We start from the raw sequence: 13,825 nt of genomic DNA on the forward strand, positions 1-13,825 counted from the left end.
TACAAATAAATAAATAAATAAATACATAAATAAGCACCCGCCTCCCTGTGGTGATCAATCCCTTGAGAATCCCAAACAGCGCTGAGCCTAGGCGGGACTCGAACCCGCGAATCAGGAACACGTGGATACCCCCCCCACACACCTTTCCGGGGTGGCCATGTGACGCATGCGCACAGCCGCCGGCCAGCCGCGGGGGCGGGAAGCTGGCGGCAGCGCGCTTGCGCAGTAGCGGCCGGCGGCCGGGAGCGGGAGCTGCGGCCCCCTCCCCCTGCCGCGCTATGGGTGACGCTCTGCGGAGGGCGGAGTCGGGCACTCAGGTGAGGCGCTGCTCCCCCCCCCCCGGGTCCCTTTCAGCCGCCGCCTGGCCGTGGTGGCCGGGGAGAATGAGGCGAGGCGAGGCTGCAGCTCCGAGGGAAGCGAAACGCCCGGCGTTCCCCTGCGCCCCGCCCGGTTCCATCTTCGGGGCGGGCGGAGGGGAGCGCCCGGCGACCGCGGAGCCTCTCGGAGGGGGCGGTGTGTGAGGGAAAAGGGGGGAGGGGGAGCCGCGCCGCAGAGCCGCGCCCGCCCGCCTCCGCCGCCCTTCCCCCGCCTTCCCTGGGTGAGGGGGGAGCGGGCACCCCTGGCCCTGTGCCTCAGGCTGAGGGGGGCGACGGGAGGCGCTCGGGGGGGGGGGGGGGGGTTCAGTCGCCCCTGAAACCCTTGGGTGTAGCGGGAGGGGTTCCAGCGGGCGGCTGGCGGGCCGGCTGAGGCAGCGGCTTCAGCCGGGGTGAGGGCGGTGCGGGGCTCTGTCCTGCCTTTGTGTCCCCGGGCTGGGGCTCCGGGGCTCCGGTTGGATGGCTGCTAATGGCGCTCCCTTGCAGCACGGGGGGAGGTTGCTCAGGTGTTTCAGTAATTCCTGTATAAATATTTTCTTCGCGCTCCCCCTCCCAAACGTTGGAGTGGATGTGGTGAGGAAGAAGAGCTGTGAGGAAGGTTTTGTTTAAATAAAGCAGTATGGAAGGTGGAATGGCTTTTCTGTTCTTGGGAGAAAAGGGGTTTGAGTGTCGGGGTTTGGCTGTGGGGATTTTTTTGTTTGCTTCTGTAGTTTGGTTTTGTTTTTTTTTCCTGTCCAGGATGGTACGTTTGTTACTTTGCTTGCAATCAGCAAGTTAATTACTGGGAGATTTGTGTCTTACTATATCAGAATATGCTGAATAGTGCACATAAAAGCATAGAAATGTGTGATAATTATTATTTATTTCCTAGTTATGTGCCATGTTTTTTCAGTGGGACTTGAATTCTTAAGACCTTTTGATACTTAAAAAAACAATAACAGCTGTTCACTGTCAGCAAATACACACAAATTAAGGACATGATTTGTGCTCTGTGTCCAGGTGGGTAAATGCATTTATTTGTTCACATGAGCAGTGCCAACAGGGAATGCACGTGGCAGCAACTGCCTGTGATGGAATGGATGACCACACCTGAACGAGGGAGGAATGGATAACCAATGGGTTAAGAAAGGTTAACATACACGAGTTCATTGTCCAGAAAAAATGGTAAAAGCCCTTGAAACAGAAAATGTTAATTAAAAACAGTACTTCATTTAAAACAATACTTCCTCAAATAGCCTCTTGTAAGATCAGCTTTTACTGAGAGTTATACTGAGACCGCAGTCTTGTACTCTTATTATTGAATATAATTAATACAACAAATTAGAACTTTTCGCAAACACCTTTCGGTATATCACAATAAAATAAATGATAAATTGCTTGCATACGTCTTTATGCCCAAAGTTTACAAAAGCTCAGTCAGAGCGGTTATAGTGGTTGAAAATTCAATTTTGTATCATACTTGAGATGATAGGTTTGTATGTGTAAATAGCCTGTAGGTTAGCTCACAGCCTCTAACAGAGCTGGAGTACTTAATTTGAATTTCTTTAACATTTTAATGAAGTAATACCTCATTCCTGACAAGACCTACATGTATGCTTACATTTATGCATAGCTTCATTGAAAGCAATATAGTATAAACATATGTATTATTGGGACTGTACATATGCATGTTTCTTAGATGAAATTGTTAAGTTATGAAAGACATAGTTGAAATATGAGTCCCATCAGCCTTGTCATTAATGAAATTTAACCCAACTGTTGCCTAACTTCTGCTGTGTAGCTTGTTTTCTATATGTAACTCTGCATATGTGCAGTTTCTTGCTAGCTTTAGAAGAACACCTGAGAGCAAAGACCTACCATTACTATGTCAGTAAAAGGTAGTATTTTGTGGAAGAGAAGATAAAAAGAGCATTATGAAAGAAGAAATGAGAATCTACAGTTAAATTCTAGAACCTGTAGTCTCATACATGATTTGAAATTGTTCTGGGGTTTTTTTCCCAAACTCTTCCACTCAAAGGCTCTCCTCAGCAGTACTGTGCTGCTGAGTTCTGTGTGCTGTCGGTGACGAAGCCTGGGACGCCAGATGTCCACTATCCAGATCACCCTTTAAATGCTGTAATTCCCCTCACCCCGCCCCATTTTACAGAAGAAAATGTGAGAAGGCAAAATGGAAATGCTTCCCCTGGAACAGAGCCAAGGTGGCTTTTGCCAGCTTGGGAAAACCCGCGTTGTCCCTGTCTTTTAATATCAGCAGAGGTGAGGGCTGCCTGTCTAGTGTGTCAGCTTTGCTTCCGTCACTTCTGCAGCAGTGTGGACAAACCTCTGAGATTTGAAGGAAAATTGTTAGCTGTTTCTGCCAGGAACCCTGCTGTTCCCTGCGTGACACTAATGAGGCAAGTGCCTTTGGAGAATCTGCTTCAGAACTCGGAAGTAAATACAAGTTTGATAAAAACACAGGTGTGCTATCATCAGTGAATCATAATAAATTACCTACATGAGCAATGCTCAGAGTAAGCACCTGTAGTTATTTAAAGCGAATATATAAACTTGTCATTTAAATAACCACAGATTCATATTTAAACGATAGTGATCAATCTACTGTGTATTTCCAAAGCTCTAGTAGTGAACTTAGAGCTGATTGTCAAAGAAGAGATGGGAGCTTATTGTTTCCAGAAGAAATAAACTGTAGAGGGTGTATTCATTAATGTACAAATAAATTTGGGAGCAGGAGGCTGCTGAAATGTGTTTAGACAAGCAATAGTTGTGACTTGTGGCCCCAGCAGCACCCATAATCGAGCCCCTGTGACCGCTGAGTGCTGGAGCTGTGCTTCCTATACTAAGAAATGAAGAGCATCAGAAAGCAGCAGCCTGTAGTGGTTTTCCTGTTTCTCTCAACTTCCACTGCCAGGCGAAGGGGTGAGAGATTCCCAGTCCTTCTCCACGGCAGCGACCGGGCTGCAAGCTCAGGGTCTGCGAGGGCTCTCTTGGTAGTTGCAAACTCCTGGTTTATATACCCTGAGATACATTTGTGTATTTTTGTGTATGTATGTCCTTCTAGTTTTTTGCTTTGTCCAGGTTACAGAGCACTGATGGTTCCCAAAATATTGAAGAGTTCACCATGTGAGTGTTTTCTGCACTGTACGAATGGGTGGAATGTAACAGGAGGATCTGCAGATCCAGAGCGAGGTCGATTCAGTTGTTTTTATGGCCATTCAGTGGAAGTGTCAGAAACCTCTCCTGAACACATGTGAACAGGCAAAGGCAAACACATTGACATTTTGTTAATGGAAGGGAATGTTAAAATGTCAATGAAAATGTCACACTTAGATTCTCATTGTGACCACTTGAAGTAAATTCATGGCCATTTAATGGAGTTTTATTCTACTATTAAAGACAAACACGCACGCACAGCTGTTTAAACAACTTTTAAGACAATTCAAAGCAAATGTTGCTCATTGATGGGGTAGGGAGGAAAGCAAGATAAGGCAGTGTGTGTTTAAAGGTGTGTGCTGACTGCTTGTTTGGTGACTGGCTTTGAGGAGGATAGGATGAAACTGAACAGGATTTTTGTTTAAATCTTCAAATGACAGCTAGGTGTCTTGGAGATTGAAATATTTGGCGCACGGGTACGTGCTCTGGCAATGCTCTGAGCATCCTGATAGTGTCCTATCCCATATGTGTGAATACATAAAGGGAATAACAGCTCTAGCACTGGGTGAAATGTTCGCTCTTGGTTTATGAATGTATGCCAGAACGACATATAACAGAAGATATGTGAATACCTGTCAATTTAAGAAATTGCCCATGAACTTTGGACTAATTTGTTTTACAATAGACTTGCGTTACAAGGGGCTTTGGAGGAACTTGCTTTACAAATTTGAGCTTGCCTTAGAAAGGTTCTTGCAGAGCCAGTGGTGGCTAATTACTTTTGATCATTCTTAATCCATACTCTGTTTGAACAAGTAACTATAATATAATGGGATTGTAGTCCGGAAGAGTCCTGTATGACGTCCCAGATTAAATGTACATACTTTTACTTACAAATGCTCAGAGGGACTGGCTCAAGAGGCTAATGATGTCTGATGTTTCATCTCTCAACGAGTAGTTTGTTGTGGAGGTGATGGTTATTACAAGTGATCATCTTTCCTTTTTTTCTGTCCAATGGCAGCACTGCTGTATACCTGAGGCAATCCTTCTTGCTAGTCTACCTGCACAGGTTTGTTTTTTTTTTTTTTTGTTTTTTTTTTTTTAAGCTTTGTTTCCCCTAATATCTATCCACTTCTTACTGTCATTGAATGTATTCTCATTGTTTGTAAAGATGGAACCTTCTGTTGCTGTAGTCTAGACTATAGGTTTTCATATGTATTTATGCAAACATTTTTTAAATCAGACTAATCTTTTGATAGGGCTGTCGTGGAAAACTCCCAGTTCTCAGAACCCTTTAAATTTGATTCCCAAGGACCATTATTTTGAGCTAACAGCATGTCTCTTCCGTCTTTTCTCTAAAAGCTACTCGCACGACTTGAGGGCAGAAGTTCTCTGAAGAATATTGAACCTTATCTGTTTGCTGAGGAGGGATCTCCTGTTCATGGTAAAAATGTATCTTTATCCCATTTATGGAAAAATGTTGATGTAAAAGTATTCTAAGAGCAATATGACAGAGATAAGTGTACAAGTAGATCTTTTTGCCCTAGATTCAGAATTTTAATTGTTGATGTAGTTTTATACAAACTACATAAAATGAAATAATGCAAATTAACCATTGTGAACATTATTAAATGGACTTTAAAATCTGCTTTATAGGTATCAAAACACAGGTGTATGTGAGTAAATACCAAGCACGTTGGTCTATTTCTAGTAGTTTACAGAAATTTGTTCTAGATTCTGTCATTTAACCTTTTTTTAAATCACTGGTCTAAAAAAACACCACAGAGTCATAACTGCTGAAATTTCAAAGAACTTGAGGTTCAATAAATACCAAAGAGTTCAGTGATAAAGAATCACAGAATGGTTTGGGTTGGCAGGGACCTTAAAGATCATCTAGTCACAACCCCCCCGCCATGGGCCGGGACACCTTCCCCCAGCCCAGGTTGCTCAAAGCCCCGTCCAGCCTGGCCTTGAACCCTTCCAGGGAGGGGGCAGCCACAGCTGCTCTGGGCAACCTGTGCCAGTGCCTCACCGCCCTCACAGGAAAGAATTGCTTCCTTATGTCTAATCTAAATCTACCCTCTCTCAGTTTAAAACTGTAACCCCTTGTCCTATCCCTACATCCTCTGGTAAAGAGTCCCTCCCCACCTTCCATGTACCCCCTTTAAGCACTGGGAGTCTGCTCTAAGGTCTCCCCAGAGCCTTCTCTTCTCCAGGCTGAACGACCCCAACTCTCTCAGCCTGGCCTCACAGGGGAGCTGCTCCAGCCCCCTGATCATCATCATGGCCTCCTCTGGACCCACCTGAATAGGTCCATGTCCTTGTGTTGGAGGCCCCAGAGCTGGACACAGCACTGCAGGGGGAGTCTCATGAGAGTGAAGCAGAAGAGGAGAATCCCCTCCCTTGACCTGCTGCCCACACTTCTCTTGATGCAGCCCGGGACATGGTTGGTTTTCTGGGCTGTGAGCACACATTGCTGGCTCACAGTCAGTTTTCCATCCACTACTATTCCCAAGTCCCTCTCTGCAGGGCTGCTCTCAATCCACCCTTTGCCCAGCCTGTATTTGTGCTTGGGATTGTCCCAACCCATGTGCAGGACCTTGCCCTTGGCCTTATTGAACTTCATGTTGTTTGCATGGGCCCATGTCTCCAGCCTGTCCAGGTCCCTCTGGATGGCATCCCTTCCCTCCAGTGTGTCAACCACACCACACAGTGGCGTTGGCAAACTTGCTGAGAGTGTGTTCAATCTCACTGTCTGTGTTGCTGACAACAATGCCAGCCCCAACACCGACCCCTGAGGAACACCACTAGTCAGTGCTCTGCACTTGGACATTGAGCCGTTGATCAGAACTCCTTGAGTGCCACAATCCAGCTGATTCCGTATCCACCAAGTGATCCATCTGTCAAGAACCCTTGTCTCTCCAATTTAGAGACAAGAATGTAGTGTGGGACAGCGTCGAATATTTTGTACAAGTCCAGGTAGATGACACCGGTTGCTCTTTCCTTATCCACCAGTACTGTAACCACATTGTAGAAGCTGAACAAATTTGTCAGGCACAGTTTGCCCTTAGTGAAGCCACGTTGGCTGTCACCAATCAGCTCCTTATTTTCCATGTGCCCTAGCATAGTTTCCAAGCATGATCTCAATGGTCTTGCTGGGCACAGAGGTGAGACTGACTCACCTGTAGTTCCTTGAGTGGTCATTTGTTTCCCTTTTTAAAAATAAGGGTTATGTTGCCCCTTTTGCAGTCAGTGGCACACTAGACTGCCACTGACTTCTCAAATATGATGGATAGTGGCTTAGCTACTTCATCTGCCAGTTCCCCCAGGACCCGCGAATGCATCCCATCAGCTCCCATGGTCTTGTGCACCTTCAGGTTCCTTAGATGGTCTCAAACCTGATATGGAGTAGTCTGGATCAGTTAGGAAAAGGGGCATGAGCAAACAGTCTTCACTGATAAAGCCAAGTCATCAAGCCATTCAGTCTTGGCCTGAAAAATCCTGCTGGCGCTTTGGAAACAATTCCATTATGAACGTAGGTATTAATCAGCTGAATAAGTTTGAGGATGATTCTAGGGTCAAAATGGCTTATATAGACCTTCAATGAATAGATGTGCATTTCAAACTGGAGAAATTGGGCTGTCTTCCAGTGATGCTACAAGTTTAAGGTAGGTTCTTCTAGCATGTTTTAAGATCAAGATTGAATGTTTTAATGAAAGAAATTACTGAGCTAAACAGAAATTAGCACACTTAGTAATTTCTTGATTATTCAGGAAGTCAGACTGGTTTTCCAAATGGAGTGAAATTTCATGATTTCAGAATGGAAGAGACTAATTACACAAAACTAGAAATATATTGTAAAAAAGGCATGTGAGTAGCAAACTGTAAGGATCATGCTGTGAGGTACTACAGTTGTTGAATGTATGTATGAATGAATGGGTTTCATATGAAAAGTATGTGGCTGCAGTGGTTATCAACATACTTGTCTGCAATTTGAATTCCCACAAATTACAGAAGGTTCAGAAGAAATAACAAAAAAAAGCAATAAAAATAATCAGGATAATTGGATAAGAGATGATGCCTAGACTACAAATGCAGTCACTGTGAGACTATTCGTGTATTATTTTGCAGCACTTGAGAATACATTATGGGTTTAGCAATATATGATTCCTGCCCCTGAAAGTTTCAAATATGATATAACAAAGATCAAGGGCAGAGAAGTACTGGTAAGCCAGTGCAAATGGAGCAGAGAAGATGATTTAAATACTCTCAATTCTGAACTGCTTTGTTACCCACAAGAAGAATTAAGAACCAGTAGTGAAATTGGTATATGCTTCACAAGGCTCTTGAATTCTTAACAGTGTTTTTAAAAGATGAGATATTTTTGTTTTGAAAAAATGCAGTAATAGAAGATGCTGATCTTTCAGTCTCTTTTTAATGAACTTTACGCCCAAGAAACAAATGTTTGAGACTAAATTGGCCATGTTATGGTAGACCATAAGAAGCCTTCCTGGGGGCCAGTAATTGCCCTTCCTGTCACAGTCCACAGCGTTACGTAATTCCATCGTCAAATTATCAGCGTTGATCTTAAAGCTGTGTACATTGTTCATGTCTGTCCAAAGACTGTTCCAGAACCTTAGTTCTAAGATGGCTGGAAACCTAAATTCGTCACTGGTTTCTCTGTGCCAGCGCGGTCATTGAGCTTCTGAAGCACTTCTATTTTTCTTCTGCTTTTAACAAATGGCATCCATTATTATTCGTATTGTTTGTGCTTTTTGGCTGACATGAATGAAGCTACCTAACGTATTAGCACAGCTCTTTAGCTATATATACATAAACAGACTTACCTTTTAATACATTTTGGCTTTGTCTTTTAATACCATAGCATTTATGTGAGTCCATGTGTTATTTTGATGTGTGTTCTTGTTATTTAGTCTTAAATCCCTGTTGAAGACCTACCTCTCCATTTGTCATGGACTTGACTTTTAGTAGGTCACTGTGGAATACTGTAATACATTGCCCATGAAGTCTGTACTGAACAGCTCTTAATCTGAAATGCTATGATTAAAGCAATGCAAAGACCTAAATTATTCTTTTTCCTGATGGTATTTGAAACAAACAAACAAACATATATATGAAGTTTTAATAACCTATCCAAAGGCTATGTCATAGGAAAGTTTTCATAATATGTATGTCAGAGTACTGTAAAATAGGAACAGCTAATATAGGTAGTGCTGTGATATTCTAGTCACTGCTTCTAGTTAGGATGGACTTGCATATTTACGAACACGTAAGCATATTAATTACATACCATTTAAGCTCTTCTAGAATGGAGCAGAAGTGACATGAGCTTTAAATAGTCTTCCACTATTGCCAGTCATATTTCTCTTATGCCGCTGGTATGAAGATGTGGGTGTCAGTATAAAATTCTGATGTTCAGCAATAGCATGACACCCTACATTAACTTGGAATAAATATTAGGCCTTTCTACTTCACTTATAAATGGTACAAATATTAGTGACAGCTGCTGCACAGTATTGTAAATTACTAGTCCAGTAACTTCAAGGTATGTGATGATGTGAAACCTGCAGAGTTATTGCTGAGTTATTCTAGCAGCCTGTTTGTAACTGCAGTGTCAGAAACCAGTTTAACCAACATTTGCTAGTGTAATGATTATGGACAAAACTTGAGGCTCTTCTCGTTCAAAAGATAATACTGCACTGATGACCAGGACTGAGTACAATGTTTCAGTTAAAAATGTATTAGTGTTACATAAATATTTATGTTTATGCAACATCATTTAGTTTATCCTGTATGCTACTCCATAGCAGTGGACTACTGTACCCTTTTGTCTGCCCGTAGTGGGCCAGTTCAAGCTACTGGTGAGCCAAGCAGTGTGTTGGGTGACTCCTTAAAATGTTCTTCCTGAAATTGTCAGTGCTGAATTTCATATGAAGTCATTTTGCTCATGCATTTTGATCTGTTAAATCTTCATAATCTTAAGTCTTTATTAACCCAGTTAGTTTGTTTTCTAGACATTTTGCCAAGCTAGTGGAACATTCATCTACTGATATGTTTAACACTGGGCAACACCAGTTCTAATAGGAAAATTTCCCATTAGCTTTCTTCCACATTAAAGTGTCAGTTCCTGCTCTGCCTCTCAGACTGTTTTCATTTTCTGACAGTATCTTTTTACTAATCCTCCTTTCAAAGTTATTTTGACATTAATGGATGATGCCAGTACTGATCACTAAGTTTCTTCCGTGACCTATTGTGAGGGTGTCAAAGGCTTCTTGAAAATCTTGCTGGCCACACTTCCTCCTCTGCTGTGTCATGGTTTGTCCTCTCTGATCCAGAAGGATGAATTTCCCTTCTTATCTTACTGTAACAGCCTGGTTGCTAATTTAATGAAACCCTACATTTACAGCTGTTGCTATAAAGGGCTTCTGTTTTGCACCCGTTCTTCTTGTGGGCAGCCTCTTTGATAATCATGAAGGCACAGAAATCCACGATTCTCGTGAGGTTTTCTTACAGTCCAAGCTGTTTCTCTTTTCAGAATAACTTTAAGTGTTTTGGTCAAACTACAGTCCAGATGTGTATCTTGTTCAGCAATGTGGAACAAGCTTTGAAGGGCGCTTAGCAGTTTTGCTGTTAAAATTTATAAAACACCACCACAAAAACTCCTAAGGATGATTTTTCATTCAATTTAGAATTTTTACTTAAATAAATGTGTTAGTTCTGCCAATAAAAGCTCATCCAATGTTATTCTCTACCACACAAGCGTCCTGATAGAATGTCTTCAAATGGATAAAGTCAAGCATTTATTTCACAGAATAACTTTTTCGAATCATTACCAAACAGTAACTCAGATTTGTCCACTGCTGACTTCTGAGTGGCCAAATGGAGTTGCCAGTTTTTCTTAAACAAGTCACATTTGGCTGTAAAGGTAGATGAAGCAATCTGTATTGCATGTGGCCCAATTCAGTTACTGGTCTGGATTCAGAAATGCCAGTTAGGGTGGCAGAAGTCTTGTGCCGAAGCCAGTGGCAGACAGACGATACATTTTGTTCATTAATAAGAGGTGACTTATGCAATTGTTCTAAAATACTTCATTAGATGAAATGTGACCTACCCATCCTGTTTTAGAGGAGTTTTTCCAAGCTGGTATCTTATCCTAACAGGGTACAGTTACGTCACTGGCACAGTGTGTGACAGCAGAGCAGTTCCTGGCTGCATGTGGCACAGGTGGACATTGAGACCTCTGAACAGGAAGAAAAAATGATGATTTATGTCAAAGGAAGTATAGTTGTCTTTCATCTCAAAAGTGGGGAAAACCATTCAGAACAAATAAGTAAGGGTATGGGAGGCAATCAAGCTCCTCAATAAATTTCAAAGTACCAGAAATTCATAAAAGCAGAATTGCACTTGTGGAGCAGCAGGAATTTTATTATGGAGAGGCTGGCAGTCTGAGTGTCACTGAGATGGATAGAATTGTCACATTAGGTGTAAATTGCTTTCAACGCTTGCAGTGGGTGAAGTAAGAGCTTAGTTTCTTCCCCACCACCCTCTGCCCCTCATCCCAAGCTGCGTTTTGACATTACACACACTTATGAACAAGGACATCCTCTGGAAGTTGAGTAATGGCTTGGAAAACCCTGTTAACTCAGGCAGGCACAAACATGTTTAAGTCAAGTTACAATTAATTCTCTACTCTTGCATCCCCCTTATGAAAAGCTGCTATGCCATTTGCACTTGCCAAGGCCATAGAAATCTCTCACCTCCCTGCAGCTACAGTTGTGTGATTCTCCTTGCATGCCTTTACCCTTCTGCCTAAAACCCAAAATGTAATAAATAAATAATCGAATTTCAGAAGAGCAACTGGTAAATTTTTTTAGAGTCTTGCTCTAAGACATCAGAAGACTTTGGAAAAGACTTGAGAGTACCTTGCATTCACATTCAACTGAAGAACTGGTTTCCTAGTAAAGTTCCTGCTTTTTGTAATTAACATTTTAAATTTCTGTGATATGTATTTTACTGACCCCCATGTATCAGGCCCTTAGGCTGAGTCCATTTGTGAATGGAGATCCATGCATGGAGTTGAAGGAATCTCTGAGTCCCACTTGTCAAAAGAAGCAGTTTCATATGATGATCACCACTAGAAGAATATAAGTGCTAAACAAATGTACTGGCGTTCTCTTTACTCGTCACAGATTCCTGTTGGTATCTTGTGACGTGCAGATACTGAACAAGCATACAGCAGACATGAAATGCTGAAGGACAGTCTGTGCTATAAAAACAGATGTGCCAACATGATTTGGGCCTCTAAGTCGTCAACTTCTTTTGTTGATTTGCTTGTCTTCTACTTTTTCATTTCTTTCTTAATTTTGTGTGCATAGTGTAAATAGATGGTTTCTTAGCCACTTTTATGTAGTGGCTTTCTTTTCAGCCTTCATCTACCGTTAATGGTATAGATGAAATCCAGTTGACAGCCTTTTATTGATATTGGTATTCTAGATGCTATTGGCAGGGTTTTTTTCAACCTTTGTTCCCAGTTGGTTTTCTTCACTTTAGAGGTCTTTCTTGAAAATTTAAATTTCTCTTGGTAGATGCTGACCAGGATTTAAACATTTTGATGAATATCAAACTTCCTAAAATGCATTTCCTAATTAGTGGAACAGTGAGTATTGGTTCAGTAAGCACTGAAAACTGACTGAGCTATAAATGCTCTTACCTGACAACTCGCTGCTTTGTTTTTAAACAGGAGATGTCATTGAATTCCATGGTCCAGAAGGAACAGGAAAAACAGAAATGCTTTATCACCTAATAGCCCGCTGCATCATTCCAAAATCAGGAGGAGGACTGGAAGTAGAAGTCATGTTCATTGATACAGACTACCATTTTGATATGCTTCGTCTAGTTACCATTCTTGAGAAGAGATCGGCGCAAAGGACAGAAGAAATGATAAAGCAATGCCTGGGAAGGCTTTTTCTTGTGAACTGCAATAGTAGCACTCAGTTACTGCTCACTCTCTACTCTTTAGAAACCATGTTTTGCGCTCACCCCTCTCTCTGTGTTTTGATTTTAGATAGCATGTCAGCTTTTTATTGGATAGACAGAAGCAATGGAGGGGAGAGCCTTAACTTGCAGGAGATGAATCTGAAGAAATGTGCTAACTTTCTTGAAAAGCTTGTGAGAGAGCATCACTTAGCCCTCTTTGCAACAACACAGACACTTATGCAGAAATCTGCAAGCTCTGCAGAAAGTTTTTTTCCTTTAAAATTTCAGCATGAAACTGATACAGACTATAGACCTTATCTTTGTAAATCATGGCAACAAATGGTAACCCACAGGATATTTTTCTCAAAGCAATGTAATTCTGGCAACAGCAAAAGTTTTACAGTCATTTCTTGCCACCTCAAAAGAAACCATGTAGTAAAACGTTCATTTAGTATTGCAGAATGTGGAGTTCAGTTTTAATTTCAGTTTGTTTTTTAAACGTGTAGCAAATCCTGGTGCTTAAGGCCTGATTAGGTCTAAGTAGTTTTTAGTACCTTTTAAACTAGTTGGTTGTTGCTGGGTGAATAAGAATTTTTGTCACAATTTTCTTAAAATTTAGTGAAGGGCAGAAAATGGTGAAATTTTTGAATTACTGTAGACATTCAGTCCAAACTAGCCAGGAATGTTGAAATTACATGTTTGCGCTTAATGCATAAAGAGATTAAATCAAGAAAATTATAACCAAAGACATTTCAAACTTGTAGTATCCTTCAGTAATCTAACCTACATGACATGCAGCCAAATGCACTGACTTCATTTCTGGGCCTTACTGCTTTCCACTCCTCCTCTTCCAGGCTACAGAAACAGGAGCCTGGCTGTCCGTGGGGGAGACTGCAAAAAGGCAAGTGTTTGCTCTTAATAGATATTGGTCTTGGTTTATTCCCAGTAGCCTAGGGCATATGAAATGCATTCACAACTTCGCCTGAAGAGAAGGATTCATTCTCACAGCCTGTTAAATAGTGGTAATCCTGACCATGCTTCTCCAAGCTCGCAGCCTCTCTGTTTACATTAGCATGTGCCTGGGGAAACAAGGATTGCAGGTGTCTCGACCCTTACCAGCATCTGGGTTTGAAGAATCTCCAGCTATTGCAGAAATGGAGGCCTGATTTCCATAACTGAAGGAAAAGTAAAAACCCAGCTCTGGGTACCTCCGAGTTTCTGCTGCATGCAGCAAACAGTCTTTGAAAATAATGAAGTGTGGGTTATGGGTTGTTTAGGGTTAGGGTGTGGGGGGTTGTTTTCTGTTG

At 42.0% G+C, this 13,825-nt stretch overlaps 1 protein-coding gene across 1 annotated transcript; it reads left to right on the forward strand.

The window, feature by feature from the left end:
* The first annotated feature begins 210 nt into the window (after positions 1-210).
* Positions 211-13,264, forward strand: XRCC2 (X-ray repair cross complementing 2). Its single transcript, XM_042802237.1, has 3 exons — positions 211-317; positions 4,884-4,965; positions 12,283-13,264. Exons 1-3 carry the CDS (start codon positions 279-281, stop codon positions 12,996-12,998), a joined length of 837 nt encoding a protein of 278 aa, XP_042658171.1. The 5' UTR covers positions 211-278; the 3' UTR covers positions 12,999-13,264.
* The last annotated feature ends 561 nt before the right edge of the window (positions 13,265-13,825 follow it).

Source organism: Tyto alba, unplaced genomic scaffold (assembly GCF_018691265.1).
Source record: "Tyto alba isolate M040663 unplaced genomic scaffold, T.alba_DEE_v4.0 Super-Scaffold_38, whole genome shotgun sequence".
Lineage (NCBI taxonomy): Eukaryota > Metazoa > Chordata > Aves > Strigiformes > Tytonidae > Tyto > Tyto alba.